We start from the raw sequence: 25,507 nt of genomic DNA on the forward strand, positions 1-25,507 counted from the left end.
CATTTCGGCATAGAACATCTCTTGTCCAAAAAGCTTCACATACACAGATGCCAAGGTTTTCCTCGCCAGATCAGGTCCTTACCATTTTCAAAACCTTTTGAATATTACTTTCTGAGGAGAAGCTGTGAGATTGGTCATTTCTCCCCAACATTACATCCTAAATGCCTTCTGCATGTATACCAACCTAAGTGAAAAATGTCATTCAATAAACCAGACAAATATCATACTGGTAATGGAAGGATAAAAGAAATCTGTTAACAGAAACATTCTTGGCAATAGAATGTTACCTCTAGTGCATCCACAGTTTTGCCTTGAAGGTAGGCCTGAACTGTGGTAATGAGTGCCCTGGGGAAAAAACTGCACTGTTCAGAAGATACACACTGATTGCAGCTCCTGTCTTTGTTTTGTCTGCAGAGAGACAGTCAGAGAGAGACAACAAAAACAAAAAGCAAATACCATGAGGTAAATAATGAAAAAGAAACTGGGTCTTTATTGAGAATCCAATGCAAAGCCCAAAGAATCTCTGTGAATCATCTGAAGTGGTAGACGACTCACATTCGTACTGGTCGTTGTGGAATGCTTTGCTGTATCTCCAGCTCAACTTCTCAAGCTTGAGGCTGAGAAGTTTCACAGCGGTAGCACAATCAATGGACCTGCATGAAGAACAGGATTATCAAATGGAATTCCATACAGATTGACAAGATATACAGCACACAATATACTGTAGGTTGTGCGAGCGTTCACAGAGCAACTTTCTGAACCTGAAAGAGATGTGACATCCTACTAAATGAGAAACATGGAGAAGAGGAATTTTACGATGGATGGTTTGAAGATTATTTGCCAGTTTTTTAGGGAAGAAACTGTACCCTTTGAGAGTCAACTTTGGCAATATTTCTCAAGGCCAACACAGCAGCTACACTGACTTTGGCCAGGGACTCAGGGTTTGAGGAGGACAGGCCAGAGAGGGCTTTCATGATGAGCTTGATGCTGGAAGGGTGGCCTGCATTACCCATGGCCTTCATGGCCAATATTATGTTCTCCTCGTGGGCATCACTTAATGCCTCTGTAGTAAAGTCATGGAGGTGCTATTACACAGGGCAATGAAAACAAAGATTAGACTCATTATATTTAAGTTAAAAAATATGTTAATGTTAAATTTGAGGATCAGTATCAACTGAAAGAATTCATTGGATGTGAAAAAATATTCATTATCCAAGAGACGAATTACCTTCAAATATACAGTATGTCAGCACAATTTCTATTCATCCTGCAAAATCTATTCATCATTGACCCATAGACTAACATGGCAAGCTTGAACACAACTGGGGAAAGAATTTGATCTTTTGATAATAGAAGACCCTGAGGAGAAGAAATACATACTTTATTATGGTGACTGAATTTGCTATTCAGGGTTAGAGTTTGCTATTAAGTATAGAAGGAGAACCCATGGGAACGATCAGAATCATAATGGGCACACTTACAGTTGCTATGTTCAGGGTATATGCTTGGGCTTGGACAAGGTGCAAAGCTGACACTAGAACCTGCCCTTCCTCATTCAGAGACACTTCCTTCTTTATGACCTTATCAACTATGAACTTGAAAGAGACAGTGTTCCCAACAGCTGGCAATGCATCCAGTAACCAACGTCTTAAGGTAAACCACATACATATAAGTTATCATAAGGTCAACGAAAAAAACATTTTTCAAACAACATAGATTGGTGTATTGGTATTTTGTTTCCTGTACTGAAGGGAGTTTTTGTATTGTGTCCAGACAACCTTGAGATTTTCATGAGAACACGAATGCAACAGCTGAACTAACTGATGGAATTCCCTTGGAGAACCTATCAAGACCCTCTCAACATTTTTCATGACCAGCTGCTGAAGGATGTTTATCACCTAAATGAAAAGTACAGGAAAAATAATGTAGAAATACCCCATACTTATACTCATTCAATTGAAAGCTTATGGCATTTAATTCACCTGTGCGTCTGGATTCTCCAATTTGGAAAAATGAAATGGGAACTGATGGACCACAGGTGTAAACTGATACTGGATGTCTCCACGATGCTCAAACTCCACAACAGGAAAGCTGCCACTTGTCTCTTTCACCTCCAGAAAGAAGAGTGTCTGACTGATGGGATGAAGTGAGGTTCTGATGATGTTATCTGCATGTTTCAGTTACATTTTGGGTCACCATTTTAAAAACGTATTGCGTAAAGTAGTAAACTTCAACTGAGGAGCCATCCTTATGGAGAATTTTTGAACATGTTTCCAAATATGAATAGAACTGACACCTTAAATATGAATAGAGCTGACACCTAAACTCTTCGATAAATTTTCACCAATGACATTACACCATCCTGGGGCAGTGTGAGTGTCGTACCTTGCTTCTGTGAAAGCAACACGTATCTAAAGGCCGCAGTGCCTCTGAAGTCCTCTGTTGTCTTGATAAATCAGAGGAAATGCTCAGCAGATTTCTCATAATTCAGGCCTATCTGAAACCCCATCCAAAGCAATTGACAGCCTTGCACTTTGTGCCACAAAATGCCTACCTCACTGTATGAGTCAGTCGCATAAAGGTATGTCTTGCCAATGTTAATCTGGACTTTGGCCTCACAGTTACTGAAGTTCTTGAATTTAATGATGACCATTTGCTCCATATTTCTCTCCTGCTTGATGACGTAGCTAGTGTGGCATGTTCCTGAAATGTCCATCTAAAGCAAAAGAGAAATAGTACACAGAAGGGCATGTTCATGTAAATGTTTAGTCTGATATGAAATATCAAAGACATTATGTTTGACCTCTGACCTCTTGCAGCTGATAGACACTCTGGGTGCTTTTTAGGATCACCTGGAGCATACTCAGGATGCCACGGTGAATGTTGATCAGGGTCTCAGACACCCCAGTGGGCAGGAATAGTCTGCCCACTCTGCCATGCTCATACTCAAACCTGACTGGCTGTGAAAGCTGAAGCCTCAGTACTCTGAGAAGCTTTGCTGCAGGTACAAAGGGAGATTCTGGCCAGACTCCATTTTGCTCCTGGATATTTGGACTCACCATCTGAAACCAGCACTCAAGGTTATGATGACATTTATTTCTCTTGGTTTTATAGAAAGCATTTCCAAAATAAACAATGACAAATGAAAATGCACTGTATGGTGTGGTGAATGTTTCTTTATTGGCTGACCTGCAGTAAGTAGGTCTTAGGGGACACCTTGGTGATGTCAACACCAGAGCTTATCTTCACTCCAGCTCTTATCAAGGAGTTCTCAGACCCACTAGACAGTAATATACGCTCATAGGTGTACTTGTAGGTCCTGCTACTGGCAAATGTAATGTCTGTGAACAGGAACATCAAAAGAGGCTCTCAGTCAAAATAAATAAATGTGACCTTGACACTGTATTTCAAAGAGTTTGATCGGTGCTCACCGAGCTGTATCTGATGACATCCTAAAAGAAGGATGACAACGAAACATTTTATTGGACTGAGCAAAATGTACACCCAACAAGCAGCATAGGTCTACAATCCTTACCTACAGTGGTCACAACAAATACCAGTATGATTCCTTTCATTGCAAATGCTGCATTGACAAAATTCTCCATTCATGGAGAATACGCAAAATAGACTGTTGAATTGATTATTGACTACAATCCCAGGTAAAAAATTAATTGATGTGGCTGAAATCGTTATGAACACATTCACAACTTAATCTTAACCTTTTGCGGCAAAGTTTTCTGTAGGTCACACTGACCAGGTAGTGTGTTTGTTTTATCGTGTTAAGTAAATAATGTGCTTACTCTGATGCGTCCATTTTAGAAAACAATTGTGGCTGTTTATCACGACACCTAAATATTATGCGACAATCGTAAAACGTGTCAATATCTGTGAAAAATGTATGCGCTCTTTTCTGCCTTGGGGCAAACCGTACACAGATTAAAACTGTCCTACCTGGCTTTCTGTACTTGGTGGGATTTTCTGGACAACATAAGCATGTGATTTGATGATTAAAGCTGGTGACAGTTTCATTTTCTCCAGTAACTAGTAACAATGTCAAAACTGTGGATCTTTTTGTTTCTGATGGTGGTTGACCTGCGTTGCAAGGCAGACGTTTGTCCGTGTGAGACCCAGGAGCTTTGTCAACAAATTCGCGAAGAAAAGGACTTCGAGGTAGCTGCTATAATGTTTCCGTTTTCTGCATGAAAATCACACCTAGCTGTTCTTCACCAAACATTTCTGTCTACTTGATTGCAAAACGTTGTTAGCTACTTGCAAGATAGTGAGAGTTCATTTATTGTCCACTTGTCACTGATCTCTCTACAGGTGTTTGTGTTTGATGTGGGCAAAAAAGCATGGAAGTCATTTGATTGGAACAAAGTGACAACTGTGGCTGCATTTGGGAAGTATGATGCGGAACTCATGTGTTATGCCCATTCAAAAGGGGCACGGCTAGTCCTAAAAGGTAAACCTTCTCAACCATAGAGAAGCCTCTTATAGAGTTGCAGTTGCAACTAACCTCAACCCTGCCTCTGTCCATGTCCAATATATATTGTATCATTCACTGAAGGAGCCATATTCAAATAAAATGAGAAAGCCTCTTCTTGCTCACTGTGAATTAAGTTGGAACAATTGAGCCATGTCTATGAATACATGAATCAAGTGCATAACTAACATCATCTTTTGGTATTCAGGTGATGTGCATCTCTCTGAAATAGTGGACCCTGCCAACAGGACAGCATGGATCACAGACAAAGTGAACTTGGCCAAGCAACAGTTTATGGATGGCATCAACATAGACATTGAGCAAGCGGTGGCGGATGCCTCCCCAGAGTACTATGCTTTGACTGCACTCGTCAAAGAGACTACCCAGGCCTTTCACAGAGAGATCCCAGGTTCTCAGGTGAAACCATCATGTTAACCCTCATTGGATAAAAATAGTGTCATATTCCTGACCCATTATTGGGGGTATGGGGACATGTAGGAAGAATTACCATTAGCAATGATGGTTGCTGTCTGCAACTCTCTTAGGTGACCATGCTGACCTTTTTAGTCAGCTGTTGGATCCCTACCTAGTATTGTTAGCATTTTATCGATGTCTGTACCAATTCCGGTTGTTCTGAATGGTTTGGTTCTTTAACAGTTCCCAAATAAACCATAGGGAATGCATTGGGGGTTCATATTGAACCTCCTCTTCTGTAGGGCTGGGTGATGGAAGAGTTTGCTGGAGTACCTGGGTGAGAGTTGCAAACTTGCAAAAATTGAAAGTTAAAGCAGTTATAACTGGTCAACATTAGCCTCAGCAGCAGGCGTTCATGTTGTTTGGAGTTTCTGACCTCAAATCACTTGAATGCTCTGAACTCAGAGATGCAAGATCACAGGTGGGAATTCTGAGTTTCAGAGTTGATCATGAATGCACCATTATTCTCAGGTCTCCTTTGATGTAGCCTGGTCGCCCAAGTGTATAGACAAACGCTGCTATGACTACGTTGCCATTGCCGAGTCCTGTGACCTGCTGTTTGTGATGTCATATGACGAGCAGAGCCAGATATGGGGGGACTGTGTTGCGATGGCTAATGCCCCATTCAACCAGACACTGACAGGTAAGTAATACAAACTCTAAACGTGAAGACAAATCAAATAAACAAATTTTAATGCAAAATCCCTGCTCCCTACACTAACTGTCAGGTCTACTCCTCATACTGAACAACCTGTGTTATGTAATACTGACCTGGCTTGATCTTTTACGACAGCGTATGACCAATATTTGTCGATGAAGATAGATCCGAAGAAGCTTGTGATGGGAGTACCATGGTACGGCTATGATTACCCATGTCTCAACCTCTCCCAGGTAAATACTCCATAACTAGGGTATATGGCATACTGGTATATGGTATACTTTCTAACATTGCAGATGGACTCTACCATGTGTGTTTTTGTCCACTATTAGGACGGGGTGTGTACTATAGCCAAGGTTCCTTTCCGGGGTGCCCCTTGCAGTGATGCAGCTGGACGTCAGATCCCTTTCAGTATTATGATGAAACAGGTCAACGGCTCCATGTCTGGCAGGCTTTGGGACGAAATCCAGATGGCTCCCTACTACAACTACAAGGTATAAACAGCATTCCCAATTCTCCACCTTTGTCCCTGAAGTGTGTAATTGTCCACTACCGCACATGGATTTAAAAGCATAGTAGTGGTGTAAGAGCCATTGATTACACCAATCCGATGCTTTGAAATCCATGTGGGGGAGTGAACAAGTGTACAGAACGTGTAGTGTGAGAGCAAGTCTTTTTGTCTCTAACTCTGGTGACAAAGTACAACTCAACACAATGCTGCCATTTCTGGGAAATGCTGTTTGACTACAGCGCCGTCAGCCTGAGCTTACACAGTCCCTTCCAAACAAATTGCCCCTTCCAGACTCTATAAACCACTGTGGCTCCAGGTTGAACTTTCAGCAAGGTTGCATGTCTGTATTGCACCAAAAGAGGGAGCTATTGTTCTGAATGATTGTTTGCCAGCTGCTGCCTGCCCCTGTATTTGTATATGAAAATAACTGAAATATTGTCCGCACAGGACCAAAAGGGACAGATCCATCAGGTCTGGTATGATGACCCAGACAGCATTTCCCGGAAGGCGTTCTATGTGCGAAACCAGGGTCTGAGGGGCATTGGCATGTGGAACGGCAACCTCTTGGACTACAGCAACAACCCAGTTGCCCAGCAGCAGAGTGCAGACATGTGGAATGTCCTCATAGAACCCCATTGATGCCAACAAGTATAGTGCTGAGAGATTTACTGTTCCCCTCGGTCCCACAGCTATTTGTTGCTAAGTCAATATAATCTTTTGTCTGAGGACAGAAGGGGGACGGAGGAACAGTGATGTCTTCCTTTTGAATTCAGGGATACATACTTGCACTTCAGACACATTGTTGTTGTTTTTTATTACAATTGTAAAAAAAAGATTACTTGGACATTCTTTCCAATTGTACAGAGTGAATGTGTTTCTTACCAAGGTGAAGCATACTGTTTAACATAAACTGTACTCTCAAAATGGTTGATTAACAAGCTCAGCATTGTAAGACATTCCAAATTGTACAAAACAAGTGATTTGTGGAATAACTTAATAAATACTTTCATAAGCCAGTTTATGATTTAGAAATAAAATCAACTCTAAAACAAATGTGAAATGTCTTTTTAAAAACTCAACCGTGAAACAACTGGTTTGCAAAGCTAGTTATGAATTTCACATCATGGATGTTACTATTGCTTTAAAAATATTCAAGCGTTTAGCATATTTGGTAGCAGTATCAAGTTATTGATTCTGCAGTATCAATACAGGAAAATGATCAAATCAGATACCAAAGCAGCACCAATAATATCATAGTTCACAAAACATAACAAAGACAAAAAAGTTCAGACCAAAATCTGTGAGATCTGTACATAGTAAAACATTCAGAAAAATACATACAGTAGATTGGCTTTTTAATTGAGAAAATAAAAGGGCAGATCAGGTAGGGATGCCTTGAGCGTGTGTTCTGTCACATGCTGCTGCTCCAAAGCCTAGCGAGGCCATGTATCCAGAGAGAGACGACCGAGTCTTCTTCTGAGCTAGTTCAGCCCTCAGGGCCCGCAGCTCTGTGGCAGCCTGCTTCCTTAGCTAAAATGATGATAAATCAGAGAAGCACGTCAATGAAACATAAAATACCTGCCTGTACACCTTTCAATTTCTTGGCAACAGAGATTAAAGTTGTTCACTGAAATGTCTTAGAGCTCTATAAGGTGTATTAGCTATCCAAATAGTTCAGTGGCTGCAGCCTTTATTTCAGGCCAGCCTCTAAATGACAGTGCTGTAGTTTTTCCCCAGGGCATAACTGATATAAGGACAGATGGTTAGCAAATGAGCAGAGAAAGGACTTTAGGATGTGGATACCTTGAACTCTGTGACAAGTTTCATCTTGGCATCATCCACCTTCCTCTTCAGGTTGTCAATCTCATGGCTCTCTGTCATTATCTGGATGATGAGCTCATTCTGAACATGAACATTAGGTAATAAAGTGAGTGTAAATAATAAATGTGTCTTAAAATCCCATAGGGTATGACTAGAAAATAAATCATTCATAAATTAATTGTGTGATCTACTGCAAGTCTTGGATTCCCTCTAGTGGACATTGACATTATCAAATCAATATTGCGTCCATGCCCCCACCCGAACATGACTCACCTTGGTACTGGTGGATCTTGGCTGTCGTCTGGGTTTGCCTCTCCCATCCCTAGCCTGGAGCTGGTGTAGGAGTTTGTTGTAGAACGTCTCCAGTTCCTGACGGAGATTTCTCAGTGTGTCCTCCAATGGGGCTGTGGCCTTCTTGGTCTCAAAATATCTTCTCTTCCAACTGTCACGAGCTGAGAAAGATAACAGAAAAACAAAGGCAAAAAAGAACAAAGTCTTATATAGTACCACAAATGCAGGTATTGATGTAGGCTACATCAGTATCACATTGTCATGCCGTCAACACCTTGATTCCTGCGGTGTCTGTTCTGTGCCAACAAGTCTTTTCCTTTTCTTAGCAACTCATGCCTTGTCTTTTCAAGTTGCTTTCTCTCCTCTTTTGCCAACTTGATCTCCTCTACCAGCTCATCTCCTGGGGAAACATACACATGCCCTTTGACTTTAATTTAAGAACAAATGTGCAACTATGATATTTTGATAACCAAGAGAATGCAACAGAAATGCCATCTTACTGCTTGTTTGAAAGACTGGGGTAGCAGATTTATGTGTGGTCCGGGTAGAGGTTTGAGGTGGGGAGGTGTACTGGGCAGGCGTAGACAATAAATCTGGATGTTCAGAGACCTTCCAAGAACATTCAAAATAGCTTGATTATTTAAAATTTAAAATTTAAAAAAAATAAAAATCTTCAAATGGAAGCACAGATACTCTTGACCGGTGTCCTCAACTATGACCTCACTCTTTTGTTATTGAATCCATGTGGTGACTGTGGAATTCAGAGCAGTAACAAAGGCACACAAGGTAATTACAAGGAGCTGGTCATTTACAATTATACAAGACTTCCTGCTTGACTAAGAAGGCCCAAATAAAACAGTCACAATCAATAGACTGCTTTTAAATAGCCTTGCAGAATTCGAATAGCCTGTAATATGGAACATGTGAGGTAAACATGCTAAATACATTTGTGATTACCTCTTTGTTGGGTTTATTGCTGATGCACTTCAGTGTCTGAGTGTCTTTAGATTTCCTAAACCTGCAAAGACAAAGATATTATCACAAAATGTTGACTTTTATTTCCAAAAAATAAATGTGGTGTCTGCCCTCATTACATGAAAATGAATTTCTCAGTTAATAATGGACATATGGAATTTACAGTAATTTCACTCTCTGTTGCTCGTTACCTAAGCAGATTACCTGTGTTGGGTGAGAGAGAACCCAGACTCCTGATCCTCTAGTGACTCAGGGACTCCTGAATCTCTAGCTCGGTTTCTCTTATATCGCTGTTTCTTCTTTACACTGGTTTCACCTTTAGATGTGAACTCCTTCAACAGGACTGAATCAGCTTCTAGGTGTTGAAAATAAACTGTAGTCACTTACAACTCTGCCCAGTAAAACATATAATAAATAAATAAACAAATGACAAAATGGCAGTTTATTTTGCAGTTCATTTTTATACTAGGCTCGGATTGCCCTCACACCTCACTTTTGAGGTAAGAAAACATGAACTCTCTCCTTAATTCTCACCTCTAGCCCCTGGCTGGGACTTCCCCTGGACTTGGGTCTTGCTCAGGAGTGGGTCATCCTCAGGCCACCCAGGCTTCTGGGATGGGAGAGGCTCCTCCTCGTTCTCCTCTGAGCTGTAGCTCTCCTCCTCTTCTTCTGCGGGGCTGGGTGATAGAGGGGGTTGCTGGAGACCCTGGGGGATCTGGGGGAATTTAGCAGGCTCTTTTGTCCCGGCTGGCACACAGTGCGTCTTGGGAGGGTAGTAAGTCTGGGTGTCAGTGGAGTAACTGTGGGTGTCTGGGGTGAGGGACTGTGAGCAAACACTACTGTCGTTCTCCACCATATGCAATAGGTAGAGCTCTGGCTGAGGAGCCTGGGGAATGGAAATGAGTGTATTTGATTATATTTAAGGTAGTTCAATGGTAATACAAAAAAGTTAAGGAACTAAAGCGGACTGCACATACATTTGGTGGAGCAAAGGACTTCACTTTCAGATCCCTTTCTTGTTTGGTTTTGACCTGTAACAAAATATGGTTGAAGGAAAGAAGTCTGGTTAAAATGTGTTATGTGTGTGTTCCATACACATGAACACACAAAGATGCACACACCCTTTGTTTTTGGAAACCTTTAAGACACTACAGTACTGTGTTGTCAGTGTAGTTCCACATTGGCTGTTGGTTAAACAATGAAATGAAATACAGCCTACAGACAATCACTTCCCTAAGCAATACCTGCTATACTCACCAATGCCAAACTCCGCCCCACACATTTCAGGAATGAAAACTTGTCAATACTCCTCTCTTCTCCAAGGAGAATGCCAAGCTCACCTCTAAGAGTTTGAAGAGTTATGTCAGGATACACCCTGGGATGAAAACGTTTACAAACCATGTATAGTGAAGAGGAATTTATGACACTACATGTGACACTTGTTTAGGCTGACAGTGGCACTAAATAATTGTCCAATCTTAGCATCAATGTAAACATATGTGAATGCTCATATACATACATCTTATAGTTAGCCCACTGTTTTGCTATTTGCACATTCATCGTCTGTGAATCAAGCAATTCATGGGCTATTGTTTCCATTATTTGCATTGTGTTTACTCACTATAACCACTACATTTAAATAGTGCATGTGCTCTCTCACCTGACAAATCCTGCAGATATGAAGCTGTCAATGGCTTCAACAGGTACTTTATTGAGTTTGGGGTTCCACTGTTCATCTGGTACATACAGCACATGGAGCTCTACAAACTATTAAATTTAACAATATCCCACCATCAAACATTTTTTTTTTTTTTTTTTTTTTTTAATAACACCATTAAAACTCCAAACACAATCAATTTGTTAACAGTCGGTCTATGATAAACAAATGATAATAATAAAAACATTTATAAGAACAATAATCATTATCAGTCATCTTGTGTACAAATAATTCAGAATGATATCATAGTCTCATACCTTCCTACTTATGGGTCGTCTTTCCCTTGGATATATTTTAGACTCGCATGAGTCCATTTTCAACTGACCGAAGCAATATGATGAAGAAAAAACCCATTTGTCAACGGCATCAAAATATTTCCATGATAAATGCAGAGGTCACTCAAGGATATTTTTAACCATGAACGACCAGTTACACATAAGAACAGTGGACGTGCCTTGCTTGTCTCGGTAAGGAGTGGAGGAGTGGACTGCTAAGTAACAATCTTGTGTAATCAAACAGAGCCAGCCACTTTGTCAGCCAATCAGAGAAGTTTCTTTATGAGGGTACAACTGTGGTTGCTCTGGTGCTGATGCGGGACACGAATAGTTGTGCAAGCGCTTCTATTGTGGCGCTTATCTACTGCCTATCAATTACTTGCTCATAAGAAAGCTCGAGATAGAAATCAGGGTAAATATTTGAATAGGTCTGACTCAGCAGTCGATTTATAAAACCCAGGTTTTCTTCATTGAGTATCTGGTTTTGGGGAAATAATGTCCTTAAACAGGAGACCTAATGGAAACACAACATGCTTCACCTGCAGTATTTAAAATTCGCTTTGTACACCGTAATGCTCTAGTGATCTGCAATACAAGACGTTGACGGCTCAAGATCACTAGATGACACACTGGGAGCGATGAGAAATTCTGGGAAACGTAAGATTACAGTGCACTAGCGTCGTTCACGTTCAGCCCCCAGATGTCGCAATTGTAATAGAAAGTGTAAGCTAGACTTCAATTTAAACCGGAAACGTGGAGGGAAACCAACATCCATTCTTCACATTCACGTTTTTTTATTAGCATATCAATTATTTAGAATCGCATTGAATTATCATCAGAAGAATGTCGGGCTCATCCAACATCATAGCCATGAAGAAAGTCGTTCTTCAACTGCGTTTTGAAGCCAGTATCAACAGAGTGAAGGTGGGTTCATGCAACAAGTAGGGCGTGGATACTAAACTCGCTATAATATCCCTAGCACTTAATAGTTTGGTTTTAAGCTTGGAGTGTAGTTTCTCTCTGTAGTATTCAAAACCTTCATTAAGTCCCGCATCATACTTGCAACAATCTCAATTGTCGATACCGAAGAGAGTCTGTGACTATACGAATGAACATTGTACCATTACACTGTTCCAAACGTGACTGCTCCGAATGTAATTGTATCTTCCTCAAATTCTATCATAAATACTTTTAAGTTTGGTTTCTGACCACACCACTTCATTTTATTAATATGGAACGTTCTCATAAGAAATATCACATACATTATATCGTACTACTGTTATTTTTCATTGTGGAAAATAATAGTAAATAACAGCAACTGTATCGCTTTCGATCTATCGCACATCTTTTTCAACGCTCTCAGATACATTCTAATGAGTTGTTTATGGAGAAAGTATAAGGAGCATATCAAAACTGAAATATTCACAATGACATTCAATTATCTACAGGTGTCGCAGGCTGCAGCGGACTTGCAACAGTTTTGCATTCAGAATGCCCACCATGATCCTCTGCTCACGGGAGTATCCTCCAGCACAAACCCCTTCAGACCTCAGAAAGTCTGCTCATTCCTATAGTTGCCATTCTCTTCTTGATGAACAAATGTGAGTTGCAGATCTTTAGAGTTTAGATAGTATTCCCAACCCCAAATGTATGTCTTAAAAAATGAATAACCACTTGTTTTTAATCTTTTTTTGTAGGTTTATAATATCCTGGTTGTGTGAGGGACTTCACCGAATACATCTAGACGAGGTCTTGTGACTGAACCATAGACTGAGAAGCTATTTGAAGCAGAGGACAAGGAATACTTCTGCTGAGAGCCACTTTTAACGTTTTTGTATTACGCCTTTTTTAACATCTCATCAAAGCATCCATCTCAAGGTGCCCCCTAAAGACATTGTACATCTTAAGTCTGTGCAAGAGTAACATATGAGTGCCTTTACAATACTACGTTTTTGTATTGTATTTAACAATAAATGACTAACATTTCAGATTACTGTATGTACATGTTTTCATTTAATAAGAAATACAATTGACAGATCTGTTAATGTGTGGTCCACATGTTGTTATATTTGCACAATATATGTCTGAAGAGTTTTTAGCAAAGCAAGAGCCCATCAGACTGCTTTGCTCTTTGACAGTCAATATCATTAATTCTGAGTTTTGATGTATATTTGTAGTCTGCGTATAACAACATGTTTTATATTTCCATGTCTGTTTAGAACTCTGGATCTTACAGTAAACTGATAAGATACAAAATCAGTGATCTAAAAATGGACATGTTGGGTTATTAGGCTCTAGGGTTCAAATGTGGACAATAGGTTTTCAAATGTAAAATCCGACACACAGCAAGTTAACATCAAAAGACATTTGCCTGGCCACCAAAGTCAGGTTGAAGTAACCGCTGCAATGTATGCCCTGGACAGAATGTGACACTCACACTACTATGTGTAGTACATGTCTGATGTTCAATGCACAGTAAGATCCATACTTTTTCCTCAAAGGTTGAATTTCCTTCTGTTGCCATCCATTTCATGTCGCTGAAAAGTTAAAAAGCAACATTAGTAGCTATTCAATTGCCCCATAACTCTCCTACAGTGAAAACACAGAAGCAAAGACAACCCAGAACAAGTTGAAATTGTAGGGAAGGTACAGGGAATTATCTCTCCATTGCAAGTATTTATGTAAATTATATTTATATTCATGAAAATATTATGTTATACAAACGTTTCTACAGTTTGAGTAGATAAACAGTTACCACCATCACCCAAATCCCAACAAAGAAGTGAGAGACTCACCTTGTGAACCCACTCATACTCCCCAAACTTGGAGTCAAAGGTGCCTTTTTGTAAGGATCTGAGCTTTAGGGTGAAGCGTGGGCCCAGCTCTTGAATGCCAACCCTCTTCTCATTCTTGAAAATGTATCTTAAGAAAGGGTAAGGACAGTGGTACAATTGTCACCAATCCATCTTTGGGATTTAATTGTAATAGGACATTTTATCTACAATAATCTAAAGGTAGAGAGCAGCGAAGGCCCTGTACTAAACATCCAAGGATTAGTAATAAGGATATTCACCTGTGGAATCGGAAAAAGATGAAATCTCTCTGGTTGTGGAAAGTGGCGACCTGGCGACCCACGAACTGTGGGTCGTGGGGGAAGAGGGCAGCAAACAGGCGTCCGATGCTGTGACCCAGGCGAGTGGTGAAGTTGTTCAAGATCACCTCTGGGGAGTGTTCTGTCGGTTCCTTCCCTCGTCTCTGCAAGACAGGACAAAGCACATCTTATTTCAATACTTCAGGCTTAATACTGACACAATTCAGTTACTTTACAGCTGCATACATCAAGGGGGACTGAATTTATATTTCATGGTCCAGTAATTGTCATTCTACTAAACTTTTGATTGACCAGTATGTTGTGTTGCACTGATTGTATGTCTGAATTCTGTTTTCTGGCTATGTTGAGTGTAATGTCTCATCCATGTAACTGCACGGTCAATGACACCGAAAAAGTATTAAATGGCTTGCCTTCATCTCCTTGCGCAATCGGACACTGCTGATTTTGAAGTGTGCTGTGGGCCCATCAGGGAGGTGACAGAGAACCATACCGTCTGAGTTTCAGGGTGAAGGAAACTGAACAAAAAACACATCTACAAAGAACGTCTGACTTGACATACAGTATACAACCTGAGGCAGAATACTGACTATACATTGCAACATTGCACATTAATGTCAAGATTGACTTGAGCACATGCAATGAGGAGACCAAATAATAGCATATACACTCACCAGCCACTTTATTAGGTACACCTTGCTAGTACTGGGTTGGACCCCCTTTTGCCTTCAGAACTGCCTTAATTCTTTGTGGCATAGATTCAACAAGGTGCTGGAAACATTCCTCAGAGATTTTGGTCCATATTGACATGATCTTCACCCAGAGAGCTGCCGCTCACTGGATATTTTCTTTTTCGAACCATTCTCTGTAAACCCTAGAGATGGTTGTACGTGAAAATCCCAGTAGATCAGCAGTTTCTGAAACACTCAGACCAGCCCATCTGGCACCAACAACCATGCCACGTTCAAAGTCACTTAAAATCACCTTTATTCCCCATTCTGATGCTCGGTTTGAACTTCAGCAGGTCGCTTTGACCATGTCTACATGCCTAAATGCATTGAGTTGCTGCCATGTGATTGGCTGATTAGATATTTGCGTTAACCGAGCAGTTGAACAGGTGTACATAATAAAGTGGCTGGTGAGTGTATATCGGAATGTTCTGAAGCAGCAACTCTCTTACACAGCAACAGCACACAAGCGCAATCAAAGGATACTGGGCACCTTGCGATCTTCATTGATGACCATGAGGTATGTAAAACCTCTGGCTACGCACTGGGGAATGACCCTCTTCAGCGCCAACCCTCTTCTGTAGTACACATGTGCATCTGGTATCATTGTGGCCAATTGCCCACAGAACCTCACTGTCCTCTGAAAGACACAGGAGAACACCAGACAGTTGTAATTAAAATGTTATTGCTACAATCAATATGTTATGACTACTTTATATGTGAATGAAAATATAACTTTTTTCCCACAGTAGAAATTATGTGATTGTAAGTCAGAGAATGTTAAGTGACAATAGATCAGCCATATATACAAACAACGCATCTACATTTCAGTGTGATTAAGAGTCAAGAGTGTCAAGACACCTGCCAAAAGCTCCAACTCTGGATTTGGTCTTTACTTGCTATTAAATTACTTTGCAAGAGAAATTTGGCAAGCTTGATGCCCGTCAAAGGGGAGAACTGGGTGACTAACCATCAAGAGTCAGTGAAAGAAGGACTTTATTACAAGCTGGGTCATTTTTATTTTAATACATGTCTCCAATTCTATCTGTCCATATGACTGCATAAAGGAGGATGCTATCCGATGTAGCACCTGGCTCAGACCGATCCAAATGAACACAAAGGTAGTCTAATGGTGCTGTACTCACCCCTCTGGGTCTGTCTGATGTGGTGATGAGGACTTTGGGGTTGGTCAACCGGTTGAAGTAGGCAGAGAATTCATCAGTTCCCTCATCAAAGGCTATCTGCATTAGAGATTATCAGCATCAACAAGTATCAACATGCAACAATGATCTACTGCTGGGAAGACTGAGAAGACCTGAAACAGCTCTGCAGAGAGACACATTACCTCTTCATCTTCAGGGTCAACTGTTGTTTCATCGTATACCCTCTGGTTTTCTATCGTCTTTGGGACTTCTTTAGGAGGAGCCTATATTTGGAAAAGGTGAAGAGAGAGAGTTGTTAGGACACCAATAACCATTATTTAATCAATCTAATCAATGGTCAGTCAATGAGTGGCAACTCTTACAGCCTTCTACTTCCATATAGAGGGCTTAAGCAACAGATACAGTTGACTGACAGTGACAACTTGTGGTGCCATATTCAGTTGGCATAGGGCCGTGCAGCAGGAGCATTCATCCAACTTACCTTGTCACCCAAAGCATCCCTTTCTTTTTTCTTTTTCTTCTTTAATACCTGCTTTTGCTGAAAGATGAATTCACAATATAAGTCATATGGTTGTACTAAAACAATAATCTTAACTGGCATGATTTTTCCCCATAGCTGACTTGTTTTTAAAAGGAGGATTTGAACAGACAACCCTCAATAACTACTGCCAATTGTATGCATATTTATGAATCCTAAAATTCCTTACCTTTCGTTTCTCTAGCTTAAGTTTCATGAACATGAGGTGCCTGCGTTGTTTATTTTTTATTTCAGACACACTAAATGTGGGTGGAAACGAAGCATCTGCTGCAGTATCAACACGTTCTGGCTCCGTTTTCTCAACCACGTCTTCGATACCATTTTCCTTTGGAGGTGCAGTCGCTTTCTTTTGCTTCTTTGGATTCTTTTTCATGGTTTTAATGGGCTTTTTCGGCTTCTCTCTAGGATCCATGTTGTCAACTGGGTATATTTTCCCTCACGTGTAGTGTTCACTTCCTCGCTCCCCTGTAACAGGAAGTTACGTTGATCCGAAAAACGACGTCTCTCCTCTTTTGCCACCTAGCGGCGAGGAAGACATGCTGACGTCTGATACCCAATGACTGTTAGAAGAAGAAAAAAAACATACCGGACATTTAAGGCTATTGGAATGGGAAAACTTACAAACATTACGGAATTCATGCAAGACACATTCGTAAGATACACATAGACTTTGATGTTAAGGAATGTTTCACAAGGTTAGGCTTATCAAAGTATCAGAGGAGTATTAATGCACATTAAAGACAATAGGCGGTGTTAGAAGTTATTTTTTATAAAAACAGTTTATTATTGCTATAATAAAAATACATTACTGCAGTGTGCTAAATTTACTAATGTGATGGCCTGTTGATAAATGAGCGATTTATCAAGCATTAGTCCCATAGTACGTTGAATTAATACATGGAGAGGTTAAGCCAGGTCATCAAGAAAGATTTTGCAACACATGCTTACACGAAAATGCATCCATTTTTGGAAGGTTGGTTACAGATTAACAGCTTGCTGACTGTGATTTTCTTCAGTTCACTCAGTTCACTCAGTTCACTCAGGACATGGCTCTTAAGTCTCAACAACAGTAGAAGGCAATAGAAAGCCCTCCACACATCTTGGATGCCTGTGCATATAGCCCCTCCACCTTTGCTCTCCTGGCTAACCTCTCTATTCATGTCAGCAGTACAAATCTAGTTATACTCAGTGAAATAGTGATACATAGTCACACACCACTTGGAGTGATCCACAGTGATGCTGAAGGGCTTATCCATTGGTAGTTCCATTGTTTTCATAGTGTACATTGTGAGAAAACGTGTTCTTTATTTAAAGGAGAAGACAAACTACTTTTTACTTTTAGCTATTTATTTATATGTCAAAATTCTAGGCTTGTACAAGGACCACTTTTGGCGAAGAAAATCACAGTCAGCAAGCTGTTAATCTGTAACCAACCTTCCAAAAATGGATGCATTCAAACAGTCAAACAAAGTATTTACAGTATACAAAATGATTGTGATTGGCTATTTGGTTGGGGAGGAACCGCGGTTTAGACTTGGCATCCCTTGTTGTTCACAGGTTTGTCACACCATTCATCCCATCTGCGGAGTCAGCACCCTGTAAGAAATAAGATACCTACTCTGGTATGTCCTCCCTAGCCTGTCCTCCCTAGCCTGTTACTATAGCTCTTTGTGTAAGCGTGTGTTGCAACATCTTTCTTGATGACCTGGCTTAACCTCTCCATGTATTAATTCAACGTACTATGGGACTAATGCTTGATCCATCGCTCATTTATCAACAGGCCATCACATTAGTAAATTTAGCACACTGCAGTAATGTATTTTTTATTATAGCAATAATAAACTGTTTTTGTAAAAATAATTTCTAACAACATACTGTGGGCAATGGTGCAGTTTGATGGCAGGGGACGATGCATCTTGCCCCAGCTCTTGGCAAAGCATGGACCCAAGTATATGTCAAGAAGACCAGAGTAGAGATCTACCAGACCAGAGTAGAGATCTACCAGACCAGAGTAGAGATCTACCAGACCAGAGTAGAGATCTACCAGACCAGAGGAGACATAAACATGGTCGACATGATGGGACTTCTAGTGCAAACACTTCTGAAGCATATTGATGATACATTTAACTGTGATAAAAGGCTGCCGATATGTATCCATGTGTAAAGGAATCTCTCGACAGTGTTCATATCCATTACATTGAATATTTTTTAAAGCCTTACCATCACCAAATCTAGAGTACTTTGCGTAGCCAACAAACTTGTGTCCAACCAGTGATGTAATTTTCAGCTGTCTATACCAAGGCTCTGTCAAATTGTCCTGTAATAGTGTCAAAACATATATTTAAATCCATAGTAGGTTATAGTAAATATTATCAGTTGCACATTATTAAAAACATATAAGTTGTGTATTTGGATACATCACCAATGTCTTTGAATTCACTCATAATGAAAACTACACCAACCAGTCCACCTGCTTCTCTGTGCTAATTTCTGCAGGATACCCTGGCGGCACTCACACTACAAAGGAACACAACACACACAAAAGCTCTCCACATGACTCACTGGGAGAAAACACAAATGAGCCTGATTATAAAACTAATATGTTTGCAAAACATTCCAATGATGATCTTGCTTTCCGCAACAGCTGTACAACTGTAACAGATAGAAATTAGCCATAGTTGTACTAATATGTACATGTAAGAATTCTGAAAGGAAATGTATAGATGATATCATCGTGTTTGTCTTAGATTAAGTTGTATATTCTAGAGTATTTTGTTTGTATAAAACAACAACCATAGTTTCATAAGAATTACAGTACCTGATCACTACCAAACCGAATAAGAGTTCAGTTCAGTGTCTCACTCCAATTGTTATCACTTTGAAAATGTCCTGTGACTTTGTAGTAAAATGACATACAAAGACAAAAAAGAGCAAAAAACAAACATATTCTTTAATATATTTTGACAAGGAAATACAATGTTGCCATTTTAAACAAGCTATCTCACTACATCCTGACAACACAAGTGCTTTGCCTCTGTAGAGGACAGTACAAGCTGCAGTGGATGCTACTACAGTATAACCTCTCTGGTCCTAGCAGCCTATATACCAGGACACAGCCTGACGGAAGGCCTTGTAGATGAGGGGGTTGAGGGAGCACACCAGCCCCCCTCCCCTCCAGGCTTGGGTCTCCTCTCTGTTTAGGTCTCCAAGGCACGTCCACTGGTCTTCGTAGGCCCAGGACACACACCACTTGGAGTGGTCGTAGTGGGACTGGAACAGCACGGGCCCAGGGAGCAGTCTGACCCTCTTTACATTCATTGTGTGTTTGGGAAGGGAACAGTTGGAGGGCAACTCGTAGTCCCGCCGTTGCCAGGTTTCCACCAGCAGATCCGTGCCCAGGGCCTGGGCCACCCAGCCAGTGTAGATATCTGTGGGAAAGTTGACAGAAGTCAAGGGCCTCTCTCTAGAACAATTCAGAAGGCCAGCTAATGGATGTTTAGGGGGGGTTGTTAGAATTGTTAGAAAAGTAGGTGTGTAAGAAGTACAGTGGCATGAAAACAGAGAGGAGCGAATGTTGCTTTATTGACAGATTTAGGGAATGCCTTGAAGCTTAGTGACCTTCTGACAAAAATTAGGATTATAGGCAAGTTAGCATTATGAAACAATAACTAACTGAAAAGTACCCGTCCCCTTTTCATTTCGACTGCCATGCAATGCAAGCAGCATCAATAGTTACTTTAGGACACTGTTGTACTTTGGCATTTATGAATGTCAGTAAAGAATTACGTCACCCAAAAAACACCAAGATCTCACATTATGTAAAAATGTGTATCTTTATCTTTCAATACTTATGACAATCTGTATGACAAACACCCTTACCATCAACATACTGCTGTGATTTAGCAAAACTGATAAATCTCTCCCCCTTGGCTGATGTAAGATTTTCCATTCTCCTATCAGAGACCAGTGGTGGTTTGGAACCCTGGCAGAGCTGTGCCAACACTGCCATCTCTGCCTGGAACGCCACGGGCACAGAGCAGTTGTACACACGCGGGTTAAGGTACAAAAGCTGCTTGGCTGTGGAGGGAGATGGGGAAGAGTTGGAATTTTTCCAACACTGGCTAATGTCTTAACTTCAAAACACTTGAGATTGACTTTAGGTTTTGTATGAGTTATGCATTGAGTTTGATAGAAAGTGTAGTGGAGAAAACTTGACATGGGCCTGACAACTTGTGTTAGCTCACCTATCTGGGTGAACTGTCCATACTCATAGGTCACACAGAGTGCCGTCTGGCCGTTCACTTTGCCACTGGAGGGGTAGAGGTAGCCCCTCTCAGGGAAATAGGGGAAATGAGGGATACTGTGGGTGAGCCAGAAACCCTGAGAGTGGTCAACGAGCAGCATCCCTGCAGAATATACACAAACATACATACTATAAATGCACACACAAAAACATGCACACACGCACGTACGCACATGCACACACGCACACACACACACAATATGTTTGTTTTCCATTAAAGCCAGTAGCAGGTCAGTCAATGATACAGTGTAAACACTACCATCAGAGGGATGCTCTTTGCCCTGTAGCCTCCCCCTGATGCCAGAATCATATTGGTCGGCTCATTTCTACACAATCATAGCAAATGCTGAACACATGCTGTCCTGTAATGTATCTAGGTTAATGAGGGAATTAAAATATATCACAACAACAAACCCAATCATCACCGAGTGAAGGTAACAGCCTGGTTGAATAGGCCAAAATAAGTCGCTACCTTTTGTGTGGCCATAGTCTTTGAGGTAATCCAGTTCTGGCGGGGCATCATTATAGAGGGTGTAGACAGAGCTGTTGGACTGAATGAAACATTTGTCAAATGAAAACACATGAACAGGATCACTGCCATAGGAGGTGTGGTCTTACCTTGTACCCCTGGTCCTTGTACAGCTGACTGAGCGTGCTCCCTATGGCACCTTCACTGGTGTTGACCATAAACTTACTCAGTTGCCAGCTTTCTATTGAGGAGTCCAGGTACATGTAGTCCACCCCACTGCCCACATCTCCTATCTTATACTTGGGCAGCTTGTAAACAATAAACCTGCATGGATGGAAGGTAATTTACCTTTTTACAGTACACATTCAATTTAAATTTAAACCAAGAAGTCTTATCCACGCCTCGATAAAAGAAAAATGTTGCATGAGAGTGATGGTAATCTCACATCCCCTTGAGTGAGTTTTCTTATATCATATATCCCTTTTCTCTCTCTGCTGAGTTCTGACTGGTGAAGGCAATATGTACAAATCAGATGAATTTTAGCTAAGTCAAAGCCTCTAATTAATGACAAAGCTGTGAATAAGAGGGAATACAACTGAACACAAACAATATTGTCTAGACTGCACGTTACTTATACTACTAATTGCAGTGTTACCTCACACATTATGTTTGAAAAGAACCTACCAATCAACAGCCTCTCCTGCTTCATTTCTACATGAAATGTCTGCTTGAAAGAGTGTAGCCATTAGAAACACGCTAAGAAGAAATAACCATAAACTTAAGTAAGGAAACATCTTGAATCACTGTCTCGAAAGAAATGAACAAAAAAGGGAAGCTGTCTCAGGTCAGGTTTTGGCTCATGATTTAGGCAACTTTGAAAGTGAATATATTGACGCACAGCTGGATGGAAATGCAAAAAGAGGAAGTCAAAAGTCTAGTCCCATGACATGAAACAGGACCAATTTCTAAGGACCAATAGGTTTGTTTAGCAAATCTAACTATAATCAACAGCATCGCCTTTTCCAGATACAGTTCGTCTAGTCATTAATGTCAGACAGTTGCTGATGAGTCAACAAACATTGACTTTCAGGTTCATATGAACCCTAACCCTAACCACACATGTTTAGCATTCCAGCTGATGATTGAGAGACATGGCCAATGGGATGCCTTGCGTAACACTGACATCACAGGTGCTGTCTTTACAAAATCCTCCATCGAAGCCAAAATCTATTCTTGCAAGGGACAGGGACACAGGATAGACTCTCTTGGAGAAGCATAAATATCATGGCAACTACCTCAAGTCAGGTACTGTATTCAGCTTCTCTGTTTTTTATCTGACATAAAATGTCTTGAGTCATATTTGTAATTCAGGTTGTCTCATAATTATCGCCTAGATCCATTAGGGTAATCTAGTGCTGAGAATAAAGATCTTTGTTTGTTGGTAGTTGGGGTCAGTGACCAGGAGTCTGAACCACTTTATCTGTCTACCTGAGGACAACCAAGTGGTCATTCACATTCAACATCAAAACTGTCCCGAACTCATCTACAAAACTATGACCAGGCCTAAAACAAATTGAATTAACAATTTGGGAACAGTCTATGATAGAGAGACAATAATCAGACAAATTATGAAGAAAATATGCATGTACATTGTTTGAAAATAAAATACTATTAATATGACGCAGTGGTTATAATGTCTATTATCAAATCAATTCATGCATTTGTGCAGAATGTGGAGTTTGTGCGGACGGGCTATGGGAAGAACATAGTGAAGGTACTCTACATCAGACGAGAGGGGACCCACCATTACATCACTGAGCTGAGGGCTGACGTGGAGCTCAGCCTCAAGTCCCGCAAAGACTACCTGAACGGGGACAACTCTGACATCATCCCCACAGACACCATCAAGAACACGGTCCACGCCCTGGCCAAACTGAAGGGAGTAGGTGCCAGCCCTAACACTCGAGACATGTACAAATGGACGTGCTATAGTGTGTGAGCACTAACAGCTACTGTAACAGCATTGTATAAACATGTTGTTATAATTAGATAATTGCATGATATGAAGTTGAGGAACCGGTCCTTATTTCACTTGTGTGATAACACAAACCACTCAACTACTTTACTATGTGATTGCAGAGCAATAGGGTAATGTACTTTTAGCAGCATGTTATTACAATGTTGTTAATAGAGTAATTACTGCACAGATATAGGGGAAATGTTGTGTATGATGAATGTATGTACAACTGAATTCTATAGCATGGTTACATGCTGATTCTCGGTTGCATGTTTGTGGTGTTTTGACAGGTTAGGACCATAGAGCAGTTTGCCATGGACATTTGTGAACATTTCCTGACCGCGTTCACACACGTGACCAAGGCCAAGGTGTACATGGAGGAGGCGCCGTGGAGGAGACTGGAGAAGGTACAGTAGAACAAGGGCTGGATTCCAAGCCAAAATGTTACTGTAGTCCTTGCCATCGGCCTCTCCTGGACAATATAGCTTGGAAGGATAGAAAGGGACTACTGTAGATAGGGGAAGGTAGTTTGGGTCAATATTCACATATGTGACCATTACCATATAGGAGTTAATGACATTGATTGAATCCTTTGTATATCAAGCCTTATGAGCTCATGATACACATGAAGTGCCTTTAGAAGAATGTACTAGACTATAATAAGGCCTTCTTCTCTCTTACAAAGAATGGAGTGGAGCATGCACATGCATTCATCTACAGCCCGGAATCCTGGCGCTTCTGTGATGTCGAACAGAATCTTGATGGTGAGCAAAACACTACCTTAAATAGATCAGTGACATGCTCAAGATGTAATGTCTTCTTTCATTCATGGTCAAAGAAAGCTATGAAAGCTGATTACAACACTTCATACAGTGTACTAGCACTGCACTGCAATATATTTGTCAACTGACACTTCAGCACAATGAACAATCTTACATTCTTTGTGATGCTGAAATGTAGCACAGTTTACTGTGAAGTCTACCTCCAACTCTGTGTTCTGCCCCACAGAGAACCCTGTGGTTCACAGTGGCGTGAAGAACATGAAGGTGCTGAAGACCACACAGTCGGGCTTCCAGGGGTTCCACAGGGATCGCTTTACCACCCTGCAGGAGGCCAAGGACAGGTGTTTCTGTACCGCCATCTACGCTAGGTGGCGCTACAACAAGTTCCAGAATATTGACTTTGACGGCGCATGGTAATTCTTGTGTCCATGCCCTAAGAGAGGGAACTGAGTCTCTGTTCTAACTTTGAGACCAAAAATGGAAATAATCATAATTTCTACTCTCTTGTGCAGGAAATCTGTTAAGACAACAATCATTGAGAAGTTTGCTGGCCCATACGACCTTGGAGAGTACTCTCCCTCTGTGCAGAAAACCCTCTATGACTCACAGGTTCTGGTTCTGGATAGAGTGCCAGAGGTAGTTCCTCCAAAATGAATAATGAAAGTAGAGAACATAGTTTATTAAAAAAAAAAAAGTAATTTTCAGAGCATACCTGAATCAAAATGTATTTGAAATAACAAATATACTATATTCCATTTGTGCCAGGCAAACTCAATCAATCACATGATTTAAAATACTTTTTGAGCTCAGGTCTGGTTCAGAGGTACAAATAAAACAATGAGAGCATCTCTCTTTCAGATTGAGGAAATAGAGATTGTTATGCCCAACCAGCATTACTTCACCATAGACATGACGAAAATGGGTCTCACCAACAAGGATGAGGTGAGAAAACTCCAGAGGCTGTAAATGTCCTTAGTAAATGTCCCAGAACTGTATCATGCTTTCACTGCTACTACAACTTCTATTTTCAATTACTTCAATGTCACAAGTTATCACAATTGGTTGATCTCTAGTGAACACAGTGCCTTTTCCTTCAAGGTTCTTCTGCCATTGGACAATCCTTCAGGGAACATCACAGGGACGGTGCGCAGGAAGCCACAAGCCAAGCTGTGAAAAGGACCACAAGAGCCAAC

The 25,507-nt window shown here is 40.8% G+C and overlaps 6 protein-coding genes across 6 annotated transcripts; 3 read left to right on the forward strand and 3 right to left on the reverse strand.

Moving 5' to 3' along the window:
- Positions 1-3,979: 3,979 nt before the first annotated feature.
- On the forward strand, positions 3,980-7,197 carry ctbs (chitobiase, di-N-acetyl). Its single transcript, XM_083672455.1, has 7 exons — positions 3,980-4,170; positions 4,324-4,462; positions 4,692-4,900; positions 5,429-5,600; positions 5,751-5,848; positions 5,948-6,109; positions 6,574-7,197. Exons 1-7 carry the CDS (start codon positions 4,051-4,053, stop codon positions 6,763-6,765), a joined length of 1,092 nt encoding a protein of 363 aa, XP_083528581.1. The 5' UTR covers positions 3,980-4,050; the 3' UTR covers positions 6,766-7,197.
- Positions 7,198-7,486: 289 nt separating this feature from the next.
- spata1 (spermatogenesis associated 1) lies at positions 7,487-11,244 on the reverse strand (the record flags this gene model as incomplete). Its single annotated transcript, XM_083672314.1, has 12 exons — positions 7,487-7,656; positions 7,930-8,028; positions 8,221-8,399; positions 8,513-8,638; positions 8,739-8,847; positions 9,196-9,256; positions 9,418-9,568; positions 9,748-10,099; positions 10,191-10,244; positions 10,471-10,588; positions 10,874-10,980; positions 11,188-11,244. 12 exons carry the CDS (start codon positions 11,242-11,244, stop codon positions 7,507-7,509), a joined length of 1,563 nt encoding a protein of 520 aa, XP_083528440.1. The 3' UTR covers positions 7,487-7,506.
- Positions 11,245-11,855: 611 nt separating this feature from the next.
- Positions 11,856-13,193, forward strand: LOC310806162 (guanine nucleotide-binding protein G(I)/G(S)/G(O) subunit gamma-5). The gene is made up of 3 exons (XM_083672167.1): positions 11,856-12,129; positions 12,654-12,806; positions 12,903-13,193. Exons 1-2 carry the CDS (start codon positions 12,049-12,051, stop codon positions 12,777-12,779), a joined length of 207 nt encoding a protein of 68 aa, XP_083528293.1. The 5' UTR covers positions 11,856-12,048; the 3' UTR covers positions 12,780-12,806; positions 12,903-13,193.
- A 409-nt stretch (positions 13,194-13,602) lies between these two features.
- Positions 13,603-17,196, reverse strand: rpf1 (ribosome production factor 1 homolog). Its single transcript, XM_083672166.1, has 9 exons — positions 16,913-17,196; positions 16,687-16,743; positions 16,388-16,468; positions 16,188-16,283; positions 15,529-15,682; positions 14,728-14,810; positions 14,279-14,460; positions 14,001-14,127; positions 13,603-13,742 (listed from the first exon to the last, which is right to left on the reverse strand). Exons 1-9 carry the CDS (start codon positions 17,153-17,155, stop codon positions 13,701-13,703), a joined length of 1,065 nt encoding a protein of 354 aa, XP_083528292.1. The 5' UTR covers positions 17,156-17,196; the 3' UTR covers positions 13,603-13,700.
- Positions 17,197-19,733: 2,537 nt separating this feature from the next.
- Positions 19,734-22,310, reverse strand: dnase2b (deoxyribonuclease II beta). Its single transcript, XM_083671257.1, has 6 exons — positions 22,200-22,310; positions 21,665-21,839; positions 21,519-21,597; positions 20,988-21,149; positions 20,623-20,820; positions 19,734-20,171 (listed from the first exon to the last, which is right to left on the reverse strand). The coding sequence occupies exons 1-6, from the start codon at positions 22,307-22,309 to the stop codon at positions 19,834-19,836; spliced, it is 1,062 nt and encodes a 353-aa protein (XP_083527383.1). The 5' UTR covers position 22,310; the 3' UTR covers positions 19,734-19,833.
- A 454-nt stretch (positions 22,311-22,764) lies between these two features.
- On the forward strand, positions 22,765-25,490 carry uox (urate oxidase). The gene is made up of 8 exons (XM_083672583.1): positions 22,765-22,820; positions 23,245-23,457; positions 23,823-23,939; positions 24,218-24,296; positions 24,541-24,727; positions 24,827-24,950; positions 25,173-25,256; positions 25,413-25,490. Exons 1-8 carry the CDS (start codon positions 22,800-22,802, stop codon positions 25,485-25,487), a joined length of 900 nt encoding a protein of 299 aa, XP_083528709.1. The 5' UTR covers positions 22,765-22,799; the 3' UTR covers positions 25,488-25,490.
- Positions 25,491-25,507: the final 17 nt, after the last annotated feature.

This window comes from Argentina silus (assembly GCF_951799395.1).
Source record: "Argentina silus genome assembly, chromosome: 6".
Taxonomy (NCBI): Eukaryota; Metazoa; Chordata; class Actinopteri; order Argentiniformes; family Argentinidae; genus Argentina; species Argentina silus.

Bases quoted from the DNA above. Each gene is read 5' to 3' on its own strand.
- ctbs (XM_083672455.1), top strand. From the start codon at position 4,051: ATGTCAAAACTGTGGATCTTTTTGTTTCTGATGGTGGTTGACCTGCGT. The intron at 4,171-4,323 runs GTAGCTGCTATA...ATCTCTCTACAG, and splicing joins GCGAAGAAAAGGACTTCGAG to GTGTTTGTGTTTGATGTGGG. The intron at 4,901-5,428 runs GTGAAACCATCA...CATTATTCTCAG, and splicing joins GAGAGATCCCAGGTTCTCAG to GTCTCCTTTGATGTAGCCTG.
- LOC310806162 (XM_083672167.1), top strand. From the start codon at position 12,049: ATGTCGGGCTCATCCAACATCATAGCCATGAAGAAAGTCGTTCTTCAA. The intron at 12,130-12,653 runs GTGGGTTCATGC...AATTATCTACAG, and splicing joins CCAGTATCAACAGAGTGAAG to GTGTCGCAGGCTGCAGCGGA.
- rpf1 (XM_083672166.1), bottom strand. From the start codon at position 17,155: ATGGATCCTAGAGAGAAGCCGAAAAAGCCCATTAAAACCATGAAAAAG. The intron at 16,469-16,686 runs GTAAGTTGGATG...TTCCAAATATAG, and splicing joins GGGATGCTTTGGGTGACAAG to GCTCCTCCTAAAGAAGTCCC. The intron at 16,284-16,387 runs GTAATGTGTCTC...TCTCTAATGCAG, and splicing joins TTGACCCTGAAGATGAAGAG to ATAGCCTTTGATGAGGGAAC.
- dnase2b (XM_083671257.1), bottom strand. From the start codon at position 22,309: ATGTTTCCTTACTTAAGTTTATGGTTATTTCTTCTTAGCGTGTTTCTA. The intron at 21,598-21,664 runs GTAAGACCACAC...TGTTTCATTCAG, and splicing joins ACAAGGACCAGGGGTACAAG to TCCAACAGCTCTGTCTACAC. The intron at 20,821-20,987 runs GTGAGCTAACAC...CTCCCTCCACAG, and splicing joins TGGACAGTTCACCCAGATAG to CCAAGCAGCTTTTGTACCTT.
- uox (XM_083672583.1), top strand. From the start codon at position 22,800: ATGGCAACTACCTCAAGTCAG. The intron at 22,821-23,244 runs GTACTGTATTCA...GCATTTGTGCAG, and splicing joins TGGCAACTACCTCAAGTCAG to AATGTGGAGTTTGTGCGGAC. The intron at 24,951-25,172 runs GTAGTTCCTCCA...TCTCTCTTTCAG, and splicing joins TTCTGGATAGAGTGCCAGAG to ATTGAGGAAATAGAGATTGT.